The following is a 26,765-nucleotide window of genomic DNA, read 5'->3' on the forward strand; positions in this document are numbered from 1 at the left end:
GCAAGAGGCCAGAGAAAGCTGACTTTTTTCAACTTGGAATCACAGGACAACTTTCTCCTCTCTTCTCGCTCTTCCATCTCAGCCTTCAGCATTTACACCTCGTCTTGTCAGTTTTTAATCCACCTCCTGTCAGACACTCTTGTTTACACACTACCACAGACCGCTTCCTCACCTCTCACTTTATAAGAGTCTGAGGGACAGAAGTCATGAATACTTGAAAGTACTTTTAAATTTTTTATTACAATTATTAATGCATAACTAATTGGACACATTAATGAGTTTCATTATGAAATATCCATGCATGGAAAGTATTTATTCGTGGTAAGACCATTTGTATTCAAATGATCCTCGCTAATACTCCCCTTCCCCATGAGGACAAAGACAATATAACGCAAATACATTCAATTCTGTTGCAAAGTGAAACTGCAGGTCTGGCAAGAGGTATAAGCGTTCATATGCCAATGAAAGTGAGGTCAGGGAAACCACTGGCAAATGAGGGGTGCAGAGTTAAACTCAAAATGCAGGTAAAATCAACAGGCAAGATGACTAGTCAGAAAAGAATACTTCAAATACTAAGGAACTGAGATCTTCCAAGATGTGTATGAAGTCTCACGTTTTTACAAAATGGCCCTTTCTTTGATTATGCTGCAAAAGTCTAATATTAGACAAAGTGACTTAGGAGTTGAGTAATTCCTCCCTCCCATTGGAAGGTTTTACATCCTTCCAATATATACGGATAGCAAAAGATGACTTGGGAGAGAAAGCAAATAGGATTTATTGAATTAAGCAAAGCTATGTGTGAGATGAGGAAACTGCATCTTAGTGCTTCAGCTTGCTGAAGACGTGGCAGTTTGCTAAAGACGTGGCAGTTTGCTTAAGACGTGGCAGGTTGCTGAAGAAGATGTGGCAGGTTGCTGAAGAAGACGTGGCAGTTGCTGAAGACGTGGCAGTAGCTGAAGACGTGGCAGGTTGCTGAAGACGGCATTTTGCTGAAGACGTGGCAGGTTGCTGAAGACGTGGCAGTTTGCTGAAGAAGACGTGGCAGTTTGCTGAAGACGTGGCAGGTTGCTGAAGAAGACGTGGCAGGTTGCTGAAGAAGATGTGGCATTTTGCTGAAGACGTGGCAGGTTGCTGAAGAAGACGTGGCAGGTTGCTGAAGAAGATGTGGCAGTTTGCTGAAGACGTGGCAGGTTGCTGAAGACGTGGCAGTTGTGGGGAGTCTGAGGGGACAAAGGGCATACAAAGGAGAGTGACAGACTGAGGAAGTAAGCAAGGCTGCTGCTCAAAGGCTGCTGCCAGTGTGGGAAGGGACACTTTCAACAGGAGGATCTTAGGGGAGACAGTGGGAAGTCACAGGGTGGCACTCTTACTTGCTATGGGTCGTTTTGGAGGAAAAGAATCCAATTTTCACCACAACTTCAGGGGAGTAAGGAGAGGCCAGGGTAACCAAGAAAGATCTTCATTTTCAACTCAAACTACTCAGCACAGCACAACATCTTACTTTTAGAGTTTGTTGAGACCCCAGACAGGTGCTTCGTATTTTGTAGACAAAATCAAGTGAATAAAATTGATGTGTTATTAATTAATTCTATAATTAGCACAAAAAGTCCAAAACCACATTTTTTTTTTGCTAAGTACCACATAGAATAGTTATCTTTTAAAAATTGGTTTTGTTGAGTTATACATTTTTCTCTGCTCTTCTCCCTACCCCTCCCCTTCTACTCTCTACTCAGGAGATCTTATCTTTTTATCCTTCCTGTGCAGATGCATGCACGTCTCTCATAGGGTCCTCTTTGTTGTCTAGGTTCTCTGGGGTTGTGGACTGTAGGCTGGTTTCTCTTTGCTTTATGCCTAAAAGCCACTTATGAGTGAATGCTGGTGGGAGAGCAAACTGGTACAGCTGCTTTGGAAATCAGTATGGCAATTTCTCAGAAAATTGAGAAACAACCTTCCTCAAGACCAAGAAATACCATTTTTGGATACATACCCAAAGGATGCTTAATCGTACCACAAGGTCTATGTTCAACTATGTTCATAGAAGCCTTATTCATAATAGCCAGAATCCAGAAACAACCTAGATGCCCCTCAACTGACGAATGGATAAAGAAAATGTGGTACCTTTACACAATGGAGTACTACATAGCAATAAAAAAATAATGACATCTTGAAATTTGCAGGATCTAGAAAAATGCTGTGGCCAGCGCAGCCTGGACGCCAAGACTGGCAGGGCTGCTGGGATTGAGACACGGAGGCTTCATTTCAGGTGGAAGAACAGCAACTTTTATTTTGCCCAGCAACCTTTTATACCTCTTCTCCTTCTGTGGAGACCCACTGGCCAGAAAGAACACAAACATCCTTGTCAATTACAGACCACAAGGAAGTTCCCCTGTCAGTCAGGGGGAGTGAGGGCAGCTGGATCACAACAACTCCCCCCATTTTATTTTATAATACCTTGCCTGTCATGGGGAATAGCCATCTAATATTCCCTGTCTTAGGACTCCTGCCCCCAAAGTATTCAGGGGAAGTGAGGGCAGCTGGATCACAACAGAAAAAACCATATTGAGTGAGGTAACCCAGACCCAGAAAGACAAATATAGTATATAATCACTCATAGAATAGGTATCTTAAGACTTAAAGTTTTTTTATTTCTTTTTTTTTTTTTGAGAATTCCATATATATAAGTACAATGTATTTTAATTGAGTGTACCCCCTTTTCTCCCTCCTACAATGATGTAGGAGGGTCATCTGTCTATTTGTTACTTTCATTGGTTAATAAAGAAACTGCCTTGGCCTTTTGATAGGCCAGCCCTTAGGTGGGTGGAGTAGACAGAACAGAATTCTGGGAGGAAGAAAGCAGAGTCAGGCAGACACCATGATTCTCCGACCCAAGACGGAATCTTCCCGGTAAGCCACACTTCATGGTGCTACACAGATTATTATAAATGGGTTAATTAAGATGTGAGAGTTAGCCAAGAAGAGGCTAGATATAATGGGCCAGGCAGTGTTTAAATGAATACAATTTGTGTGTTGTTATTTCGGGTGCTAAGCTAGCCGTGTGGGAGCTGGGCGGGACAAAAAGCAGGCCTGCTCGCCTCATCACTACACTACAATTTCTCTTCTGTTTCCCTACCACCATTCCTTCCTCATTTCATCTTGGTTTTAAAATCCACTGCTACCTACATTTAGCATTGAGTTTTAGTTTTAAATAAAATTCAAAACAAACCCTTAATTAAAAAAAAATATTGCTCTAAAATTCAGTCTCTGTTTTAAGTAGCTGTCCCCTGAGGAAGCCCTACTAGTCCTAAGCACAGGAGGATAAGGTATCCATATATTAATAAAGCTGAACTTACCCAGTGGTGATGCCTGCCTTAGTTATGTCTGTGGGTGACGTGTCTGTATCAGCTACTTTCATGCCATTGTGGTTCAGAACCCATGAACAACTTAATGGAGGAATGGCTTATTTGGGCTTATGGTTTTGAAGAGCTGAAGTCCATCCCCGCAGGGAAGGTATAAGGAGGGCTCTGTGTGGCAACAGGATCATGAAGAGAGTGGTCACATCTAGTGGACCATGAAGTAAACAGAGAAGAACAAGGCCCAGGCGGGTACATCTTTAAAGATCCTATCACTTGCTGCCTACTTTGGAAAGCCAGGTTTCAACTTCTGAAGGCTCCATAACCTTCAGAACAGCAAGCACTACCAACATGGCAATCAAATATTCAAAGCACCAACCAATGGAGGGATATTCAGACCCAAACCATGCTTTATATACATACTCAATTACAATGCTTTTAAAATTTATATCATGTGTGTGAGTATATGTATGTATGAACACCGTTCATGTCCCTGGTGCCTGCAGAGGTCAGAAAAAGGTATCAGATCTCCTGGAAATGGAGTTACAGATCAATTTGAGCTATGATGTGGGTGCTGGAAATCAAACCTGGGTTCTCTGCAAGAGCAGCAAGCACTCTCAACCACTGAGCAATCTCTCCAGCTTCTTATATTAAATTACTATTAATAAAATAGTCTCATTTCTGAATTCACGAGGTTAATATTATTTATTCTTGGGTACTCCCTGTACTATTACTTCCAAAGTATTTTATTTATTTGATTATTTAAGGCAGAGTTTTACTGTGTAGCCCTGCACTGTCTGAACACACAGAGATCTGGCTACCTCTACCTCCCCAAAGTTGAAATTAAAGGTATGTACCACCACATCTGGCCATTATTATTGAAAATGTTATCAGTGTTTCCCAAGACAATATTTACCTAGGAGACAGGTTTGGGAGTCAACCTGGAGGGATAGCTATATCTAAATTTGCTTCTGGTACTTAACAGACACGGAAGAATGGAAAAAAATACATGCATTCTCTGAACTTCAGTTCTTCAAACAGACCAACACACTACAGTAGTAAAGACCTGATGTGAAAAACTGGCAGACACCGGATACTGCGAAGGCATTCAATGTGTGAGTCAGAGAAGTGCAGGCTACTTTGTTCCTGTGATCTTAATTTGTTGATTATTTTATACACTGACATACTTAACATGTATTTTTGCAATGTCAAACTAGGATTTCTAGGCTATTAAAAATACGGAACAAAATCCTAATACACAAGACAGCCCACTCCAAGTTGCTGGTCAGCGGAGTCCAAGAGACTCCCAAAACAATATAGGTCATTTCTGTTGACTTGCTTGCCTCCCAGAGGTTTATGGTAGGTCCCCTATTGTTGAAGACATGCACTTCCGAGGCTGGACCCAAAGGACCCGACCTAGATCTGATCTGAAAGACTCCTTCCGGAGGACTGGTTCTCATGGCGCAGGAAGGCACCATGCAAGTGTCGGAGAACCACAGCAGCCACCACCATGGCATGGCAACCCCAGTGGCACTCACCTTGGTGGTAACCAAGAGCTCTCTAATTTGAGGCCCCTCAACAGGAGGGAACTCATGCCTGGTAATGGAAACCAAATCAAGTACCAGGGTTAGTGAGGTCAGGGATCTTGGAGGAAAACCTACTGCTGCTTATCCTTACACCCACAGGTGAGTGCAGCTCTCACCCACCATCAAAGGAGTGTCCTTTGCAATAGACAGATACCATAACAGAAAACCACAACTTGTCAGAATTCAGAGAACAAAGAATCTCGAGATGCCCAGCCTTAGTTGCTCCATCTACAACACAACTCCTGCGCCTAAGGCTTGGGAAACACCAAGAAGAGGAGGCAGAAAACTGTAGGAGCTGAAGGACCAGGAAATCCGCTGTGAGGCTGTGTCTTCTACAAAGGCATGGAGCGTCACCCATGATTCCTCATGCGTTGAACAAGTGCATCTCCAAAAGATATGATGGTCTTGGTTGTTTTTACTGTTTTGCTCTTTTGGGGGCCCGTCCAGCTCCCAAACAAATACACACAGAGACTTGTTATTACTTATGAATGCCCGGCCTTAGCTTGGCTTGTTTCTAGCTAGCTTTTCTTAACTTAAATAATCCCATCTATCTTTTTGCCCCTCGGTTTTTACTGGTCTGTCTGTCTGTCTGTCTGTCTGTCTGCCTCTCTCTCACTCTTAACGTACATTACTATTTTGCCATGGGTGTCAGGTTTCCTGGACCTAGAATTACAGACAGCGCTGAGTTATCACATGGGTATTGGGAACTGAGCCATGGTCCCTCTGAAAGAGCAGTCAGCGCTATTAACCACTGAGCCATCGCTCCAGTCCATCTTTCTCTATTTCTGTATCTCTTTCCTTACTTCTTTCTCTGTAGTTTGCTGGCCCTTGGAGTCTTCCTCTACTCCTCGTTCTCACTCCTCGATCCTCTCTTGATTTTTTCCCCTTCTTTTATTTACCCTCTCTGCTTCCCAGTCCCACCCATCCTTTCTCCTGCCTTGCTATTAGCCATTCATCTCTTTATTAGACAGGTGTTTTAGCCAGGCAAAGAGACATAACATCACAGAGCTAAACAAACATAACATCTTTGCAGTATTAAACAAATATTTCAGAACATAAACAAATGTAACCATCCTAAAATAATATTCTACAGCATTATGCTAACAGGGAGGGGGGGGGGAGTATCACAGGGCCCACCCCTAGGCAAAGAATGCAGGTAACTAAAGAATGCTGAGCTTCCTGTTGGTTAGCTGGTATCAAGTGGTCATCCCTAAAATCATATACATACAACAACACTAAATGGACTGAGTACACATACATTTAGACATATGTGTGTGTATTACACAAAACCACATATATACATATACAAATATAACAATAACAAAGAAAAGAAGGCCATGAATTTGAGATGGAGGAGGAGAGGACATGGGAGGATTTAGAGGGTGGAAAGGGAAGTAAATTTATTAAATATCTAAATATGATGGATTTTGGAAGCATGCCATTTGGAGTGCTTTGTTGCATACATCTCTTAGAATGAATTCTCAATAATAATAAAAAAAAACCTCAAAATGTTATTTGTAAGATTTACTTTGTAAAACTTTGTAGGTTGGGTGCTTGAAAGTTACCTGGAGAAACCTTCAGTGGCAATCGTCCAACCCACTAGAGCAATTGCTATAAACACATCTTAACCTAAAACCAAGAAACCCAATATTTTGCCAGGCAGAGCCTCATGCAGAAGTCTTGTAAGTCAGGCACTCATGAGCTTGAAGCTCTGCCAAGTCACTTCCTGCCTATCTGATCTTGTTCAATTTATATACCAAACCTGGAGATCTTTGTCTATTAAATTAAAATAATGAGAATCCCTATTCCAGGGATGTCCTGAGGGTTAAAGGAGACATTACACACATAGAGCATAATGTGTTGAGATTTACAAAATCTTCAAACTCAAAAGTTAAGATATATTTTGTTTAAAAAATGGTAATAAGCTGGGTGTGGTGGAGCACACCTTTAATCCCAGCTCCCAAGAGGCTGAGGCAGGTGGATCTCTGTGTTCAAGGCCAGCCTCCTCTACAAAGTGAGTTCCAGGACAGCCACACGCTTCAGAGAAACCCTGTCTCGAATAAACAAAACCAAACAAATAAAAATGGTAATAGAAAAAAATGCAAAAATTTAATTTCCCTGAGCCTTAAATAACAAATTATGCAATCTTGCCTTGATATTTTCTCTTGTATCCAAGTTCTTTTTCTTCTCTTATTACTCATGAATACATCTTCGGCACTAGGATCTCTCAATGGATTTCTGCCCAAGTCTTACAACCAGGTAGTATTGGGGAAAGAGTGGTGGGCAGGAGGTCTTCTAACAAATTAATGCAACGGCTTGGGATCTTGCTTTCCTTTTCAAGACCCCGCTTGGTTCCCTACGGAGCCTATTAACTCACATGCTCTTTAATTTCCTTGCTTAAAGTCTGGAGACAGTGACAGCTAACATTTAGTGCTTTTAATAGTGACATACTACGCTAGGTGGATTGCAAACGGTATTTTGTCTCTTTTGACAAATAAAGGCAGAGATTGGCATTGTTGTGCCCGTGATGGGTAGGCAAAAGCCTCGACTCGACTCCGCCATTTGCTAAGGTGGCAGTGGCAGCGTTTTCTCCAGGAAGATATCAATTATAAAATTAATATGATCAACAGAATCTCAGGAACTGAAGGATAAATGAAACGGCATTTCTTCAATCTTAGTAATTTGTTTAATTTCCTCTGAAGGCTAGGGATTTTTTGTTTTACAGAACAAAGTCAATATTGTTATCAATGAACGGGAAAGGTAGGGAATTCTGAAATTGTGTCTTCCATTGAAGGTAGTTTCTTGTCCCTAAGAACCGAATTCTGCAGTCATTCCGAAAGTAGTACAGCTTTCGGTGTATTTTGGAGAAACTTGTACCACTAGCCATTTAAGGTCAAGCAATTGGGCAACTCTTAACCACGTGCACCGCGCAGGTTCCATCTCCGAGTTTGCAGAATCTCGGCATCTCTAAAGCCCTGCACCGTCCCAGCTGTTTGCACGACTCCAGGAAGCTCCTGGATAAACCTCGTGTAAGGACTCACTAGCTAGCTGCCCACTCCCGTCTGCACCCTAATTCTACCCAGGCTCCCTCTATTCTCTTTCACGCACACTCAAAGATGCTGGGCACCAGTACTTCAGCCAGGTCTCCAGTTCGGGCCAGAGAAACCAGAAGGCGGTAGGCGATCGGCGGCGCGCACGGAGACGCGCGGGCCGGGGCGGGGACAGCGTGCGGCGTCGGGGGCGGGCGCAGGCTGCGTCTGTGTGCAGCTCGCCTTTGTTCTCTGCCATTGTGAGGCACTTCCTCCTCTGGCTCTTCATTTCTGCACCGCACGGGGAATTCGGAAGGGGCTTTTGGGGTTTACTTTTGGGTATGTGACGCTGTCCTGTGCTTGGCCTCTCCCTCGCTGCCCTCCTTCCCATGCTTGTTGGGGAGACCGAGTGCAAAGAGCCACTTGACCCCCACCCCCACCTCCCGACGGCTGCGCCGCCCCTCAACCGGCTGCACCCGCAGGAGGCATTCCAACCCAGCACCAGGGATCGCACCTCCCGATCGGCCACCGCGGCGGCGACCCGTTCCCTCGGATCCGCACAGGGTCCGGGCACCAGCGGCACGGGAGAGCCCCGCAGCGAGGGTCGGAAGCCAGCGCAGCCCAAGCCCGGTCGCCCCGGCTCCCGGGAGCCAGCGCTAGTGTCGCAGCGGCCCTCCCCAGCGCGATCGAGCTCCCCGGCCGCAAGGCGGCTGCCTCAGCCCCCTTATATAGCCCTCTAAAAATAGCTTGCCTCGCACCGCCTTGTAAGGCAGCAGGGAGATCCGCAGCGTGCCAATCGGAGGCCGCCGTCGGGGCCAGGCCCCGCCTCAGGGCCCGCTTCGAGAGCCGCATTGGTCCTCAGTGACTTCATGAGCCCCCTGTTTACCTTACATGGTCACACGCGGCCTAATGGACGCCCTCCTCCGAGATCTCACGGCTGCGCGCAGAGCCCGGCGGAGGGAGGGAGTTTGGGGAGGGGGAAGAGCAGGAGGAGGAGACAAGGGGGGGGGGACTACAAACTAGCAAGGATGGGGTGGGGGGTGGGGAGGGAAGGGAAGGGGTGGGGGGGAGAGAAGCGATCGCGAGAAAAAAAATGCAACCTCCCAAAATAAAGAGCAAAGATTGCATTAGGAGCGAACAGCGCTGCAGATATAGATGGCAGCTTCGTGTCAGTGAGTTTGCGTCCCCTTTCCTGATCCACGAACTGGAGTGATTAGAGCCCTGGAAGGGAATCGTTGCTCCCGTGAAGTCCCCTTTTCCTGGCGGTCATCTGCCCTGTACACGCTGGATCCCTCGCTCCATCCACCCCACTCACTCGCTCCTCTCTCACCTCCTCTCTCCCTCTCTCCTGCATTGATTTTTTCTCTCTCCTTTTTTTAGTTGACTGAAACAAAACAAAACAAAAGGGCCACTGGATGTCTGCCTTCTTGGGGGGTGAGCCAGACAGACTGACAAACAAACAGACCCAGCTGAGCTCGGGGGAGGGTTTCTCCTCCGGTTTTGCCCGGCAGCAGCAGCATGGACGTGTTGGCTAGTTATAGTATATTCCAGGAGCTACAACTTGTCCACGACACCGGCTACTTCTCAGCTTTGCCATCCCTGGAGGAGACCTGGCAGCAGGTGAATGATTTAAATTACTTGTGTAAATCGTGTTGCGGCGGCGGAGACGCGGGGGCTGCGTTGGTGTGGGCTTTGCGTTGAAATTTTAAATTTTTTCTTATTTTCTTATTTATTTTTGTCTGTGTGTTGTTTAAAATGTTTTCTGAAACAATCATATGCGCTTACCTCTCCACCCACCCCTAACCCCTTAGTGTGCTGAGCTGAGCCGGTCCTGGTTCTAGCTGCCTGCGTTTCTGTCACCAACACACATCCCTGCGCACACGTTGTCGGGCTCACTGTCCCCCAGCAGAGACCTGCTGGTGAACTTCTGGGGTTTAGAGGAGCCGGGTGGGAAGGTGGTTGAGCAGTGGTTGACAGGATGCCAGGCTCCCAAATTTAGGAGTTCTGACCTTCCCAGTACTTAAATCAGGTTCATCTATTTCAGCTGGTGCTGAGGACCATCGTCAGTTGTGTGTGGAGGGTGGGGGGGCACGGAGTGTTTTCTCCAGTTATTTAGCGAGTGTCAATAACGAACAGAAGCTAGATTTTTAGATTAGAAAGTGAGCTGTAGGAATAGAAGCCAGGTGACCAAAGAGGCTTAAGGATGTGTACAGGAAGATGGGAAGATGGATCTTGGGCTGACAATGCATTGTAGGTTTCCCAGCTAACGCCTCCGGAATGAACAGCCAATACTGTGCCCTTGTTTTTCTTTTTTGTTTGAGGTGCCTCTCAGGTTAGCTCTACCTTGGACAAAGGGTGGTGTGTGCTTCCTTGCTTCCGACTTTGTCTTAGAGGACTAGTTAAGAAACTCCTAGGATGCTGAAGGGTATCGATGCCAAGTTGGCTTGGCATGCAAGTGAGGTTGAAGCCTGACTGGGGACAAGTTTACGGGGCTTTGTGAAGTGGAATAAAGAAAGTGCTGGTCAGTGGAAAGTGCTGGGTCTGCTGCGGAAACAGTGGTTTTTCCAGCACCGATTAGGAGCTGCTGAGGGGACATTCTGCAGGAAAGATGGTGGTAGGTGGGGGCAGGGCGGCTGGGGAGAGGGAACACGATGGAAAGTGGAGAGTCCAGGAAGACCTTCCAGATTTGAACGCCAGGAGTGTGAACTTGTACAGACATCCAAGATAAAACCACTTGCCCTTAGGGAGGGCTGTGCGATCCTTGGTGTGTGGCTGCTCGTGTAACTTCCCTGCTCAGTGACAGCAGCTTGTTAAGACTAATGAACGGCTGGGTTTTCTCTGCCAGGATCCAAAGCAGGATTTGCCAGCTTGTGGCTGGGGTGTAACAGTTGCTGCTTTAGGAAGAGATGTTTAGCTCGTGGTCTGAGGAGCCAGAGTGGCAAAGCCCTTGCTCTTCAGACGGTGCCATTGTTTCTAGTTGTTCTCGCCTGGCTAGAAGCTGTGAGTTCTCCTCCAGGTATTGGTGGCCTGTGTCTGTGAGTCTGTGCAGGGCATGCATTCCAATCGGAAGACTGGAAGACGGTCGCAGTTGCTGGCCTTTGCTAAAAAACACCCAGCCACACCAAAGGAGCATGCATTCTTTCCTCTCATCCTTAACAAGGCTAGGTCACATGAAGGAGCTCGCTACATCCCTTTCCTCCTTTTCATTTCGCTTGTGAAGTAAGCCAAAATGTTGGCAGAATTTCATTGTCTGAGCAACCTTCTTTTCACAGCCCGTTGGTGTGGAGTCTGTGGCGTATTAACAGCAGTCTAGACTGGTTAGGGAAGGGAATCTGTCGATGTAGTCAGCCTGCCCCAGGCAACCCTTGTTGGCAACTAACTGTTTAGTGTTGGAGGGAAGAAAGTTGGCTTTATTTGTTACAATGTTCCCTCCTGATGAATCACACAACTTTGTTTTGGTTCAGTTTTCAAGGTAGTAAAGCCTGCTCATGGAGAGGGGTGGGCTCTTTAGAGGATACCTGCCTTTCTAGATCTGCCTAGAGAATCCAGAAGGTACAGCTTCAAGGAAACATCATTGGCTTGACAATTAGGGGATGTCTTGGATCTATTGTTTCCTCAGAAGCCAGCTCTGCTCTTCCTCTCCCCCTCCTCCTCCCTCCTCCATTTCCCTCCTCCCTCTTCTAGAAACCTCTAGCTTAGTCTTGTTTTTTTTTTTTAATGAGTAGGCAAAGGAATTCTCATGTCCTCTCTTATTTTCTTGCCTCAACTGTCTCCAACTGCCATCTTCTGTCATGTTAAAACCCTTCTCCAAGTCCACATGGAAACATAACTTGTGGGCAAGCACTTGTAAACAGGGTACCAGGGCCAGGAGCTCCCAGCTACCGACTCTATGCATAGCTGCTCTGTATAAAGGTAACTAGGACCTGAGTTCATGCTGATGACAAAACCTTTAGCCTTTATCTCTTCCTTCCTCCCCCTCCCCAAGCCCCCTTGCTTCTGAGTCTAAGGGGTACTGGTGGTTTTACGCAACTGTTAGTTCACAATTAACCAGATGGTGAAATTTTAAGACAAAACAGCTCAAGAAGGTTGCTACAGAAACCCCAGGCAGGAGGAAGCTTCCCGATGGTGCTGTGGGGCAACCGGATTCTAGAGGTCAAATGAGGAATCATTATTAGATGTTTTTCTTAAAGTGAGCGATATACCTGGCCTCGGGGAAACAGAGGTACTGATAATCTAATTTGGTTTCTAGAGAATGGTTCTGGATGATAAATCCAAGAACCTGTGCATTGGAAAACTGAGGAGGTGCTGTTTGTCGACTTCCTTCAAACTTAGGCTGTGGGATAGTTTCCTATGTGTGTGTGACATGGATTCTTAAGCAGTGATAGTCAACCAGAGGTCCAGCTCCCAAAGTTGTTGTTGGTGTAATTAAAAATCCAAATGGACACGCCAGATAAGCGCCTGGCCCCTATCTGCGTGCTTAAGCTCCTGGCCCACGTAAGCTCACGTCTGCCTGTCATGTAGCTGTAAGTCATGCATGTGTGCTTATGCGGTCTGTTATTCTGCGGGATTCGGCTGACATAACTCTGAAGGCTACCAACCCTAAGCTCTCGAAAACTTTCAGGAAATATTTCAGAAGCTGTTTGAACAAAAGTTGAAAACAGTCAAGGCTAGAACAGAAGCTAGAGTAAAATGTAGGGTACCATTTGATGGCAAAGCGAGGAATATCCATAAAGTCAGGAGAAGTCGGACTCTTTGAACTGACTGCTGACTCAGAAAATAAAAAGCTTTCATATAGAACATTCATTTTCTTCCAGACCCTATAGAGACTTAGAATTTTTATAGATTCTTTATTCCCGGCATGCCGCTTCATGAGGGCAGTCCCAAGTCATGATAATAAGTGTTATTTGCACTTAACTTTGCTACATGTCACTGAGAAGCATGGCATGTTTGCTTGAAAACTCTTATGGAATTATGTTCCTTGTTAATGCTGATTCATAATTGGCAAATGGGGTCAATTTCAGGCCTCTCTTTTGCTTGGAGAAAATTTTCCACTGCTACTGGAAACAGATAAATAAATCATAGAACATCCTTCCCTCCTCCTCCTCCATCCCCCGTTGTTTTAAACTAATGGCAATCTTGGCTTCTGTGAGGACTAAAGTGTCCCCGTAACTCTGCAATTTCATCTTGGTTTCAGGCGTTCTGAAACACTTTTTATGAGGGCTTTTGGTATGGGACATCTCTAGGGGGAAAACCTACAGAAATGGTTGCCTTCCAAGAAGAGCCTCATGGTACCGGAGCTGGGATTTGGTCTGTGAGGAGGTCTTGCCCTTGCATTGCCTTCCACAGGCCTGGGCAGCCAGGTGCTACCTCAAGCATCAAGACAAAGCAAACTGCAGGATCTGTCCATCTGCAGGTTTGCCACTGTCCCAATTTGCAGGAAGCCTTGTCATGAATTAGAATTTCTTGGCAACAGCACCACCCTGAGAAATTTGTAGACACAAAGGAGCCTTGGCAACCACGTTGAAAGGATAAAATAGCTGGCTTTTGTGTGTGTGTGTCAGTTACTGTAAATCTATTTCTTTATTTGAAACAGTGTCTTGGTAGAAAAGAATCAGAACTACATGATTATGAATATTTCCTTTATCGATGCAGTCGCTGAATACATGCGGCTTTAAGACCGAGAGCACATGTGAGTCTATCCATCACACACTTAGCCTTTTTGTGATAGATCCACTTTTATGTTCTCTTCATAGACACGTCTTTGCGTGGGCTTAGGGACTCGCACACATAATCATTCAGTCTACCTGTTTGCAGTTTGGTATTTTAAAGTAAGCAATGATCTCAGTGCAGACACTGCTACTACACCTGTCTTCAGTAAGGGGAAGGGACTCACTAGTCTTTGTTCTCATGCGTCTCACAGCCCTGCTCACCACTGTGAGGAGATGGGGATGTTGGGGTCCCATCCATTTAAAAGGCAAAGTGGAGGATACTGAGTGACAGCTTTACCCTGAGATGATTTATGGGTGGGTATACCGGAGACCGTAAGTGTTGCAGTGTGTCTCTTCTCTCCCAGCCCCCTTCTACATAGAAATGCCTATTGAGGCTAATTTGCCTCCTCTTAAATGGGGACAGTTCGGAGAGGATCGGAATGGAGCTTTGAGTAGCCGTTCTCTTACGATCTTCAAGTTCTCCCTTCACAGAATCCTTTCATTTTAGCTGTTGGAGTATAGCATCTCCACGCTTCCTTTGTGCAGTCGCAGCGGCCTCATGGCGGTAGGGTACCTCCTCCAATATTTGACCTGTTAGATGGTAGAGGTTCCTGTCCAGAGTTTTTAATTGCCTTCCCTGGATCTGTTACTGGTGAGTGTATACAGTGCCTCCGTGGTCCTGGCTCACTTACTTGGAACTAGCACACATGTGGGAGCTGGGATTTGCTGAAAGTTTAGGACAGCTCCCCGACTTGACATGAACCATGCCAAGGTGGTGAGGGCAGAGACTTTGTGTCCTACCAATCCCTTTGTTCTCTCGAAGCAGCTAAGTTCTTGCTTGTCATAAACAGGTGGAAATGTGTTACCAACTCTACCAAGGAAGGAACCAGAAAACTCTACAGCTACTAACGATACTTAATCATTAATGCTATATATAACACTGACAAAACTAGAAAATACTCCTCTTTCCCCTACATTATATACCCGTTATAGAACATCCTCAAGAGAAAACATTCTTACTAAATCTCATTTAGGAGTCCCCCAAATAAAGTCTTGCCATTTTTAAGACGCGTGTTTGCCCGAATAGCTCTGACCCTGCCCTCTAGTTGCCCGTGCTTGCTCTGGAAGTCTGCAGTCTGTTGGTCCCACTTTCCGTTGCAGGAGCTCTGTCTGCCACATCCTTTGTGTGCATGCTCCAGCTGAGTCAGCAGTCGCCTTGGGGAAACGAGTCCCAAATGTCCACCTGCTTGAGATGCAAGTGACCTCTGGTTCCAGAGGGAAACCATTTCTGATTGACCCAGTGATAGCAATAGACCAGTGATGCTGTGTGGGACTTGGCTATTAATAAAATATTCTATTTATAAAGCTATATTAAACCTGTTCCATGGTAAATATTTCATTTATTAAGACTTTATTTGTGCAGACTGTGGTGTTTGAGTCATGCAAAGTTGAATAGGATTGCTGATTCTGCGCCAGGGCTGCTTCACCCCAGAAGAGAACATGTCTAACGTTAACGCAGAAAAGGTCGCCATCGTAAAAATGAACTCTTCGTTGCCGTCGATTTGTGCCTGTCTTTTTTTCGCCAATGGACTTGTTTATTTCAACCAGGCTTGAGATCTGCTCAGTTCTATTGTGGGCAAGCTCGGGGCATGTTGGGGGCCAGTGAGCACCAGTGTGACTTCACCTATTCGTAATGTCCAGGAAATGGCGTCTATGTGTGTGTCATTCGGAAATGACTTGACGTAATTAAAATAATTAATGTAGAACCGCGTGCAATATCTGTTTCTGAATATGGATTCATTAACCATTTCCTGAGGGTCATCTTGAAAGTCTGGCCTCTAGGTTGTAACAAAGCTAAGAACATAAAAGTCTTATAATTTCAAATCTTGAAAGGGGTTCTGGTTTGCGCAACCCTGAAATACTGGAGTTGAATCACTGTTAGCACTGATGACTCCAGAGACCAGGACTCAGACACTTGAGTAAGTTTCAGATAACTGCTTATGAGTATACTTCAGCTAATTTCTCATTCTACCGTCCCAAAGATACACAAGAAAAATCTTCCTTTTACCATGGAAATGAGAACAGAAACAAAACACACATACAAACACACACACTTTTGTTTACATTAACAGCGCCTTGGCCCTAGAACAAATCATAGAATACTTTAGGGAAAATGGATTCAGCTTGACCCTTCTCCCACTCTCAGTAATCTTTTAAAAATAAAAACTATGTTCTGTTGTTGGTGTGAGGCGAGAGCCCCATAGTGATAATGCCACTCTTCTAAACAGTGGTATCATGCAAAGAGTAGCAGATTGGTGGGGAGGTGTGTCTAGGTATAGCTCCTCACGGGCTGGGTGGAAGATGGATCTGGGGTTGCTATAGAAGGCAGCAGCTGGGAAGTGGCCCTGTGACACCTTGCCAGCCAGAGGACTGCATAGAGCACTGGCCTCTTCGTGGCCCAGTCCATGACAGCCTTTTCTGAAAGGTTCTCAATTCTCTGGAAATTTAGACGGATGTGGGGCTGGGGTGCATAAAGTAGGAAGAAATCCAGTCTCACAAACAGAACATTTATACGGCTGCCATGTCACTCCCAAGTCTAGGATCCTCTTTCTTCTTGTCTACCCCCTCACACTCCCTGCTAGTTCTCATGGGAGAAATTCTCTCCTGAAACTCGCCTCATGGTTACCCTTTGCCTTCTAAGAGCTGAGAAGCTGAAATTCCACACACCACCCCCACAGTGAGAGTCTTCCGTACTGTCTCAGAGCTGTGGTCTGTTCTCTGGTCTTTGTGAATGTGGTGTGCTGCAGGGTTTTCAGGTTGTTCACCATCACTAAAGCTCTGACTTTTCTTCTCCCGTCTTCCCTCTTCGTTTTGTGACTATGGCAACCCTTCTCATGACCTAGCTGCAGCTCTCCAGCCGTCTTTCGCTGCTCTCTGTATATTCTATAATATAAAAAGTTCTAGATTGAAAAATCCTGTGAGTTGATACATAAAATCAGTGTTAAATCTCCCATTGATCTGGCCTCGGTGTGTTAGCGCTGGCCTTCAAATTTGGCCCCTTCTGTCACTGCTCTGGAACTGTCTTTGTATCACCTCCTGTGGTCAGCTTTCAAGCCTCCGTATTACACATAGGATAAGTCTAAGCCTCTAAGTGTCAAGCTGTAACAAGACCAGGCCCATATCACATTATCAAATTGCCCCTGCTCTTAAGAGTAGCCAGTGGCATCCAGATGAGGCAAGTGGCTTTATCTACCTTTGTTTTTTTAATTTAAGGTTTTCCCCTTTACCCTTTTTCCACTTTTTTCTCTCTCTGCAATTTTCTTTGTCTAAATTCTGTATCCTTTAACTTTCAGATGGTTGCTGTATTTCCCAAGAAACCACCCACCTGTTTTTCTTGTGCTTAGTCACTAGCAACTGCTTCTATTTTTTTTTTTAACAAATTGTGTCTAATTCTTTATTTCCTTGTGATCTTTTCTTGTTATACTATTTTCTACTCGGGTTATATTTCTTAAAACAGAGTTGTGCCTTAATTACGATTTTGATAGTTACCTTTTAATATTTACCTCCTAGGTTTTAGTAAATCCAGTAGAGGGTCCATAGTTCCTTGAAAGCTTGCGGTGGCTGTGGTTTAAGATGTATTTTTTTAACAGTGGTTCTTAGCCACACAGACCAAGCAAATGGTATCCCATTGGGAGGGACTCAGTCGGGCTTCTATATGATTCTAATATGCAGCCTCAGATTTGAGCCACTGGTATACAGAGGGTTAACTATCAGTCCTTACATTAGAGCAATTTGAAAATAAGATTGCTGGCTGTTTCTAAGGAAGCAGAACAGAGATGTTCAATATTCCTCATCCAGCTTTGTTGGGATGTTGAGTTTTGTTAGGAGTAGCTGCCCAGGGGTTGTTCCACCCATCTTCTTTGTTTTTCCAAACTTGGTATGTCTGAGGCAGTTCTTGTTGGCTCACATTTCCTATGACCCACCCCGAGTTTGCTTAACCTGGTCAAATTCTATTTCTGGAAGCTTTGTGGTGTTGGGCATTAGTATCTAGTTAGTGACATTTTAGATAATTTATCCCTGGTAAGTCTGCAGTCAGGGTTCTCCACTTAGCTCAGCCTGCTCTGTGGTTTAAAAGGAATCTATGCGTGCATGTACGCCTGTCTATCAGATGGTACAGGCAGGCATTAGGGTCCACTTCTCCATTTTTCTTACTAACCACAGTGTTTGAAAGTAGACTCTGCTGATAACAAAGAAAAAAAAAATGAAAGGCGCCATCCTTCTAGTAAGAGGAACAAAAATAAACTGTAGGAAAATGACTGCTGAGGCCGTTTGGGCAAAGAGCAGCCTCTAGATCCATGGAAGGCTTGGCTCCTGTGGTAATGACTATGGGCATGTGGTGATATTCACAGAGCAGCTTTAGAAACGCCTCTTTCTCAAACTGTGATGTTTGCAAAATTACATCTCCTGTAGCTTTGTCCTTTAATCTATAAGCTGTCTTTGAAGGGGTGTGGTTTGCAGGAGAGACCTCTAGGAGAAGCTTAGGGCTCTGAGTTGAAGGATGCTTTTTGGAACGCTCAACCCAGCTGTGAAAATGGCAATTAGCCATGGAGCGATTGCCCTGCAAGGGAATGTCTACCTGCTTTTGACCCCACACACATTTGCCTTCCAAGGCCAAGCGAGCAGAATTCAATGGAGTGGTTATAGTCATGGTGCTTACTTTTGGAGAAGCGGCCGATTTGTTCAATCTACAAAGGAGTGGAAATAGATACTACCTGCCCCTGACTTTTGAGCCTTTGTGTTTTGTTCATCTGGGAACCATTGTCCCTGCTCATGGGCATAGTTTCTCCTCTGGCATTGGAGGTCCCCTGTGAGGAGGCTGTGGGCATAACAGTTCTCCTGTGATCCTGCTCATACTGAATTCTGCATTCAGGAGTTGTTAGCCCTTAGGTCTAAGTCCTCCCCTGTGACTCCAGATTCTTACTTCCTTTAATAATGACCAAGAGATGATTTACTCTGCAGTAAAGAGTTTCACATTAGCCAGGCAGCGGTGGCACACACCTTTAATCCCAGCACTTGGGAGGCAGAGACAGGCAGATCTCTGTGAGTGTGAGACCCGCCTGGTCTATGAGAGGGAGTTCCAAGACAGCCAGGACTGTTACACAGAGAAATGCTGTCTCGAAAAATCAATCAATCAAACAAACAAATTTTCACATTTGTTTATGAGCATCTTAACAAACATATATATTGAATTTAAAAGTTCTAAGGGGCTCATAGCCTTTTGACATTGACACATTCATTCTGTAAGTAGGAAGCAGAAAATATTACAGAATTTCCTACTCAGAGATGAGAAAACTGAGGTGGAGATGATTAAGCAAGTTATCTTACTGTGGCTGCAAAGTAAACAGTTTGCAAAAGTGGTGGTAGATACGCTGTGGTTACTATTCTTATTATCATAAAAGGATCGAAATAACACCTAATATGTATCAGATACTTCCTGAAGGTTTTCTCCTTTGAGGGTATTGTATGTATGATTTTATTCTCTCTTCTGCACAACCACGTGAAACACGCAGTGTGCTCGTCCCGCTTTAGAGATGGGATCACTGGGGTTTGGACATCCAGTGGCTTACATAAGTTTCATGCCATAAAAGTGGCTTGGCTGAATCCAAACCAGTGCTTCCAGTTTTGTATGTATGCTAACTCTTGGTTTGGTAGGAGACATAAAGGCACAAGTCAAAGATATGGCTTGGTACCAGTTAACCCATAGCTGGTTTTTGGGACGTCTTGCTTTTTGAACCTTGGTTTTTGTCCTCGCTACATGTTCCAGGTGCTTCACATGATTAGTGTTTTGTCCTACACAAATGACATGGAAGTGTAGCTGGAACCTCATGGACACTGCTAACTCTTATTCCTTACCTGAAATGGAGTTATTGGTTCCTTAAGAGTTGTCTCTGTGACCCACTCAGCTAGTGCTCCTAGTACTTAGAACTGGGGAAAGGAATGCACTGACCCCAGAAATCAGACCCAGGGTGACAACCTTGGAATTTTCTTGGCTTGTTCATGCAAACATCCAACCTTTTCCCTTTTCTTTTGCACCCGTCTTATTTTTAGCTACTTTTCCTGAGTTTTTCCAGTGTGCATTCCCCCCCCTTCTTCTTGGAGCCAGAATTAGGCACATATAACTTAATACAGTGCTAGTTACCACACCTCCCATTCCCAGCTTACCTGATGACTGAGCTTACAGCAGCTCATGAGAACAAATCAGGTTTTATGAGATCTATAAATATCTCAGATAGGAATTTTATTTCATTTTCCTCCTTCAAATAAGACATAATGGAAGCACTCACATATACGAGGAATATTCTTTCTGTGATAAAGTGGGGTGTTTGTGAATAGGCCTCTGAAAAGCAATCATTTGATACGGTTGTTCATGTTAGGAGTTTTCTCTCAGGGAGGGGGTGTAGCTGTGCTTACACTGCTATAAAACTCAAAGATTATATCTTGGCATTTCAGGTTTGTTCAGCACCTATGGAGAGGTATATTTTGCAGAAGCCAGCCTGTGTAGACTGTATCCCTTCCCTCAGTGGATTCTGCATCTCATGTTGTTTTAGAGATAGAGGAACAAGACCAGGGGAGTCCCATTGAGAATAAGGGTGGCGAACTTCCAGAAGGCGTCCTCAGTTTCCCTCACTGCTTCCCTTCTCCCCCTCTCTCCATTTTGTGGATTGTCCTAGGAAGACGTCAAACCACTGCTTAGCACTGAGGATGCTGTTTTCTCCCAGGTTTAGATTTTCAAAATGTGTTTAAGCTTCTTCATTTCCTTAAGGTGTGTTAACCTATACCTACTAATGGAAAAGCCTCTTTATTATTGTTATTAATTATTATTAGCCCTTTCCTTTGAATAGTAGTTGCAAGGAACTTGTGCATTTTATAGCATGGGCTTCCTTTGCTGTACCATATCCAGGGCTACCTTTAGAAGTTTATATATAGATTTAACAGAGGTTTCGTTGTTTGTTTTGGTCTTGAGGGGTATTTTTAATTAAATGCCAGACATAACCACTGAAGTTTTTCTTCTTTTCTTTTAGCACACATTTCCCCTCATCTCATGCCCACTTTCTGGGACTCAGTTAACTAGGCTAGAATTTAATTTGTTCTTGAAACAGTGAATCATTTGGACTAAGTATGCATAAGCCAGACGAGAATTTTTCCTCTAATGTTATTTGTTTGCTAATTCATTCATTCATTCATCCATCCATTCATTCATTCACTGGCTTAAAACTGCGTCTCGCTTGGCTAGCATACATGTGTCGTCTCCTTTATACCTGAGATGTTTGGGGCAGGATGGCATCTTCTTCCATTCACCTTGTCTCCGATGTTCACATTCTCCTACATCTGTGATTCACATGCATTTGGGGTTGACCTTTAGACTAGCAGTACTCTGAGGCTGCACCTCCCAACAGCTCCTGTTTGGGGACAGCCCTGACTTCTCCATCACTCTCATAAGCTGCATGGCTTTGTGCATTCACTCAGAATCCATTTTAATTTCTGCCTCAGTCTCTCCCTTCTTGTTGAATGTCTTTTCTTTGGGGCTCATTCTGTTTTATAAGGCAATTTCCAAATTGCATCTCACTTTTTCCTGGTCACCCAGGTTCTGTTGTAGATGATGGAAGTCTGGGGTGGAAAAGACCATCTGTCTTGCTCCTCCCCCACCGCGGCTGAGCAGTTGCTCCAGCACCCATTATTGGTATCTGCAGCACTTTCCAACTTGGAAAGAAACTGACTCTGGGTTTCCTGAGCCGTACAACCTCTTCTTGTTCTAAATGAGAGTAAAATGGAATTTAAAAACACCACACACACACACACACACAAATAAACAAAACAAAAACCCCAAACTCTTCAACCCCTTCAGTGCTATTTATGCTGACATTTAAAATTAAATGAAATTTATTAAATAAAATTAAAACTCAAAATCCTTTTTTTTCCCCACCAGACATTGCTTGCTCATTAACAAAAAAATGTTTTTGTCAAAACCCTGATGTAGAAACATGTGCAGAACTCTGCTGACACTTTAGCTGCAGGGTTTTATTTTGTTTTTTGTTTATTGTGGATGTTGACTTTGTGGGACTTGGAGAAGTGGTGCTCTTTGTGCTAAAAAGTCCTGGTTTTATAATAAAAGACTTTCTAAGGCTCAAGGGCTTTGCCCTCTTCCTGCCATTGACATTCAGAAATTGCCAGCGAGGCACTTGGCCTTCATTTCTAGTGCGTTCAGAATGCCTGTCTACATTAGGGGTGCTTAAAGGAATTATTCCTTTCTGTTGGCTTCCTTATATAACTAAGGGTATCACTTTTGTTGCCCAGATGGGATTTTTTCTTTCAGGGTCGTTTTTATGCCCCCCTTAAAGCAATCTCTTTGAGTGACTTAATATGAATTATTCCCCTCTTTCTCCAATCTCTAATTATTATTTTTTCTTTTGTAAAACACCTGAATACTAAGTCGTGACTCAAGGTCAGTCTCCATCTCTCTCTTTCTCTCTCCCTCTGTGTGTGTTTGAATAAGTTTTAGAATCCACGTGGCATTTATATTACTGTGTGAATGAACCACTATTAAAATGTTTCAGAAAATATTTCTAGCAAGAAAAGAGAAAAAGAAAGAAGGAGAAAGGCAGACAGGGTGTGGGCATGAAGGAGCTGCAGAAGAGAAGCAGAACGCAGGCCCTTTGCTCCACCCGAGACGTGCCTCTGCCCTTTTCCTCCTGCCTCTGGGTCATGAAAGCCAGAGTTGTGAGGACTAAAGTCCAAGAGTGCTATACATTTCATGGGCATCTCTTCTCCTCCCTCTCAATCTGCAAATAACCTGGCTGAGCTTTAGGGGCCATTAAGTCCAAGCCAGGATTGGTCTCTCAAGAATTGTGAGCCCTCTGTGTAGTAATATAAACACATTTGCATATTAGCACAGTGCATGGTGTGGGCTCGGTATGGCCTGCTTAGGGCAGTGCCTGCCAGCGTGGGCTGTGCAGGTTGGGATGTGAGTGTGGTACTAAACAACACAGCGCCACCTTGGGGGACAGCTTTCGTCCCCTTCAGCTTTCTCTCTGTCCTAATGCGAGCAAGGTCAGCGCTGGAGCAGCTCCTGCTGTTTAGCCTCTCCATCCTTCCGTCCCTCTTTCTCTTTCCTTTCTTTTGATTTTATTACCAATGCTATTACCACTATTTTAAATGAAGAAGTTCAAGATCCAGGACATCTGATTGGCAGACATTCAGTTAAAAGCTTGTAGTAATCGTTTTTGTTTTATGATTGTCCCACATGAGCACCTATTTTTAATAAAAACTTTTTTTGTCTGTCTGTTTTGTTTTTTGAGACAGGGTTTCTCTGTGTAGCTTTGGACACTGTCCTGGAACTCGCTCTGTAGACCAGGCTAGCCTTGAACTCAGAGATCCGCCTGCCTCTGTCTTTCCAGTGCTGGTATTAAAGGCGGGCATCACTACTGCCCCGCAATAAAAACTTTTGAAACACGCGTGCAGCTGTAGTGAGGAATGGGGCTCCAGCAGGTCTGCTGATCTCATAGAAATGTGTGATGGCGACCGAAGTGGTAGGACATGGAAAACGTGAGGGATTCAGTCTCGTAAAGCGTAAACGGAAACAAATCATCAAGCTCTTTTTCCCATCTGCAGTGCGGGCATTGTAATGACAGGATTGCCGTCTTCAGATGACATAAGGATGTGAGCACCTTGTATGCATCACGTGGCATCCTGGACTATGTTTTCTGGATTGTTGTGGGGTGACTGTGGTTTCAAGCTTTGAGCTAATGCTTCTCGTTGAGCTTTAAACCACATTTTTTATCATTAAAATGTGTTGACATATTTAAAATCAGTTGTGTGTGTGTGCGCGTGTGCGTGCTCACGTTCTGTCTGGTAGAGCGTGCAGAGATGAAGAAAGGCTAGGTTTGAGGGTGGGAGAGAGCTCTGTGTCTGAAAGTGGATCTGTGTGGCTAAGTGACTCATTGACAATGAACTGTCACATGCTGTTCCGTGATGGGAAGATGGGGCTTACCTGGGAAGTCCTGGGCTTACTGGGACCTCCGCGTGGTTTCTCTGAGAGTCTTCTAAGTTTCTACCACTGTAGAAGTGAGGCACAGAGCCGTATGTGGCTGTATTCGATGTGGCCTCTTGTCTCAGCTGGAGACGACCTTGGTGGGAAGAGTGAAGGTAGGAAGGGAGCACGAGTTTCCAATAGGGCCACGTTGACCTTGGATGGAGTTGCTGCAGGTAGGGAAGGACGTCACGTCCGCATTAACTGGACTGACCAACCTCCATAATATCTTTCCTGAGGATGCTCGTGCCTGTCTGCTGTTCAGGACAGGTCTTGTGCTGACGGGGCTTTGAGAATCAAGTGCCGGCTACTAAGGACATTCTCAGCCTGTGTTCCCAAGCACTGGGAAGGGATGTCAATTCTAGGTCTCTGTGAGAGTTGTTCTAGCCTCCTGTTACTTGTGATGTAGCCAGAGTGCGGTATCTATAGTGGACAGTGCTCTAGGGCTTCTTCGATAGTTTCAGATTTCCTAGATGGGAAGGCATGGGCATATGCCTGGGGACCCCTTTTATCATGTTAGTCTAGATCCCCAAAAACTCAACTAATAACAGTGCTTATGGACAGAGGGATGCCTCTGAATGGGGTGTTGCTTTTAGCATGGTTTACTTTTTTTCCCAGAAATCATTTAATACCCTTCACAGACAAGAAATTCCATCAATTCTTAATATCTCTTAATGTATTTTTTGTCAATTTCATATCTCGATCAATTTACTTCCTCTCAGGTCTCTCTCCCCTTCCCTACCAGTAACTCAGTGAGTTCAGTTTGTGCTGCCTGCTGGACATGCACGTGGGGCCACACACAGAAGAAAACATCCCTGCTGTCAGCTGCCCATAGCTCCTCAGCTAGGGCCGGGTGTCTGGTAAACACTTCCTCCTGCGTGCTGGAATGTCATGCCGGAATGCAGGCAACCGTAGCTTCTGAGTGCATGTGTACCGCAGTCCTGCCGTGCCCAGGAGACGGCATTCCACAGCCCTTCCTCATCCTCCAGCTCTTACGTTCTTTCTCCTCCCTTCCTGTGATATTCCCTGAGTCTTGGGGGCCTGATATAGATGCATAGGGCTCTGCATTTGGCCTGGCTTGCTTTTTATTGCTGTGATAAAGCACTGACCAAAACCAACTTGGAAATGGTTTCTTTGGCTTCCAGGTTAAAGTCCATCACCAAGGGAAGCCTTGGCAGGGTCCTGGATGTAGGAACTGAAGCTGAGACAGTGGAGGAGTGCTGCTTACTAGCTTGCTCTCTCTGCTCGCTCAGTTACCTTTATTATATAGACCTGCTTGCCTAGATGTTAAGCTCCTACAGTGGCCTGGGTCCTCCTATACCAACTAGCAATTAGAAAACACTCCCATGTCCACAGGCCCATCTGACTCTCTTCTCAGGTTTGTGACAGGTTGATGGCCCAAGTTAGGACAGCACTCTACAGTCACTCATTTGCAGCTCTTTGACCAGGTCTAAGCCACTGTAGTGACTGCTACCCAGTGACAAAGAAGCTCTTCTGGCAATGAAAATGCAGAGCTACCTCGTCCGTGGGTATAAAGAGAGATTTAGAAAGCAGTCTGACAGCGTGAGCATTTACCCAAACAAAACCAGCGGTTCTACGTGAAGGTCTGTGACCTCCTCAGCTGTGGGTCTTTGGCAACATTTGCAGTATCAGCCATGAATTCCCTCTTGTGAATGGGTTTCACATCCAAGCAGAAAGTGGTTGGTTACCTCCATAGCGGTCATGCCACCAATACATCTTGCTGGATATATTGGCACAATCCAAGATGCATCCTGCAGGCTGGGTTTTGTAGCATTCAGGGTCCACCACTGGGTAAGTCCGTTGAAGACATTTTCTCTACCAGTTGCCTTCATAGCTTCTTCTGGCACTGTGAAAACTGGACAGCAGAGAGGATGTTTCCTGTCCATTTGGAGACTGATGTCTCAGTGTCCTGCAACCAAAACATGGTTCACTAATTTCTTACTACTTTTTACAAGGTTTCTAAACGATTTTATTACTATTGTGTATGTGTGAGAGGGAGGGAGGGAGGAAGGGAGGGAGGGAGGGAGGGAGGGAGGGAGGGAGGGAGGGAGGGAGGGAGGGAGGGAGAGAGAGACCCCGTGCAGGTCATGGGACTGTTTTATGGAGTCAGTTTTCTCCTTCCTCCTTTCCCTGGGTTCTGGGATTGTGCTCTTAGCTTGTCATTGCCAGGTTTGTGCATAAAGTGCTTTTAGCCAGCGAGCCACCTGGTTGACTCCAATTTCTCATTCTTGTCTAAGAAGCCAAGACATCTAGACGGTATGTGGGAGAAGCTGGCTAATTTTCATAGTGCTGTAGGTAGAGCAGGAGGGGCGCTGGGACATTTCCTTTTTCCTTGTGATTATAAGCAAAACTAAGGAATTGGGGGGGGGCAGGTGAAGACTGGGTACGTAGCACGTGCTAAGAGCACCAAGAATTTGGAGAATGGAGAACAGATCAGGGATAGAAAGGTGATGGAGACATTAGCAAATACAAAGAGCCATGGGAGTGGATACTGGAGCTAAGGAGAGGCTGGCAGAGTGGCAGGTAATGGAGAGGTGGTAATGTTGGCATCTAAGGGGGAAGCACCAGTTCTAGCCAGCTGCTGCTGCTATGGGGGATACAAAATCTGCTGACAGATCTCGGATTTCAAGAGAAGCTAAAAAAAATCAAGACACAGCAAGAAAGAGCTAGAATTTAAGAATTGTCATTTCCTGCTTATTTTCTGTCTAAAACACTGGCAGAATAAAAATATTGAATGTTCAAATAAACATTGTGGGCTGGGCCCGGCCTGGGTGTTTAGTTTATCTGTCTTTTAGGCTTGTGCAGTTTTGTGCCTCTGTTTCCCTTCAAAGTGAAAGTTTGCATTTCGGGGTGACCTTGGCAGGGGTACCATCTACTGGGACTTTCTTGGTCTGTCTGCTTCAGTAGGCAGACTTTAAGTAGAGTCCAATGGGGTCTCTGAAAGCTCACAGCTACTGACGGTCTCAGCTCTAGATTTCCATGAG

At 45.0% G+C, this 26,765-nt stretch overlaps 2 protein-coding genes across 4 annotated transcripts in view; one reads left to right on the top strand and one right to left on the bottom strand.

Annotated features, from left to right (window-relative positions):
• Positions 1–874: 874 nt before the first annotated feature.
• LOC130869315 (uncharacterized) lies at positions 875–8,817 on the bottom strand. The gene is made up of 2 exons (XM_057761305.1): positions 8,480–8,817; positions 875–1,220 (listed from the first exon to the last, which is right to left on the bottom strand). The coding sequence occupies exons 1-2, from the start codon at positions 8,815–8,817 to the stop codon at positions 875–877; spliced, it is 684 nt and encodes a 227-aa protein (XP_057617288.1).
• Positions 8,818–9,052: 235 nt separating this feature from the next.
• Klf7 (KLF transcription factor 7) overlaps positions 9,053–26,765 on the top strand; it is an 87,755-nt gene continuing 70,042 nt past the window's right edge. For all 3 annotated transcript variants that reach the window (XM_057762040.1, XM_057762041.1, XM_057762042.1), the window contains exon 1: positions 9,053–9,585. In XM_057762040.1, coding sequence (XP_057618023.1) covers positions 9,484–9,585 — 102 coding nt within the window. In that variant the 5' untranslated portion in view covers positions 9,053–9,483. The remainder of the gene's footprint in view (positions 9,586–26,765) is intronic.

The sequence above is a fragment of the Chionomys nivalis genome, chromosome 2 (assembly GCF_950005125.1).
Source record: "Chionomys nivalis chromosome 2, mChiNiv1.1, whole genome shotgun sequence".
Taxonomy (NCBI): domain Eukaryota; kingdom Metazoa; phylum Chordata; class Mammalia; order Rodentia; family Cricetidae; genus Chionomys; species Chionomys nivalis.

Bases quoted from the DNA above. Each gene is read 5' to 3' on its own strand.
- LOC130869315 (XM_057761305.1), bottom strand. From the start codon at position 8,817: ATGCGGCTCTCGAAGCGGGCCCTGAGGCGGGGCCTGGCCCCGACGGCG. The intron at 1,221-8,479 runs GTGCGATCCCTG...TTGTCCCCTCAG, and splicing joins CCGCGGTGGCCGATCGGGAG to ACTCCCCACAACTGCCACGT.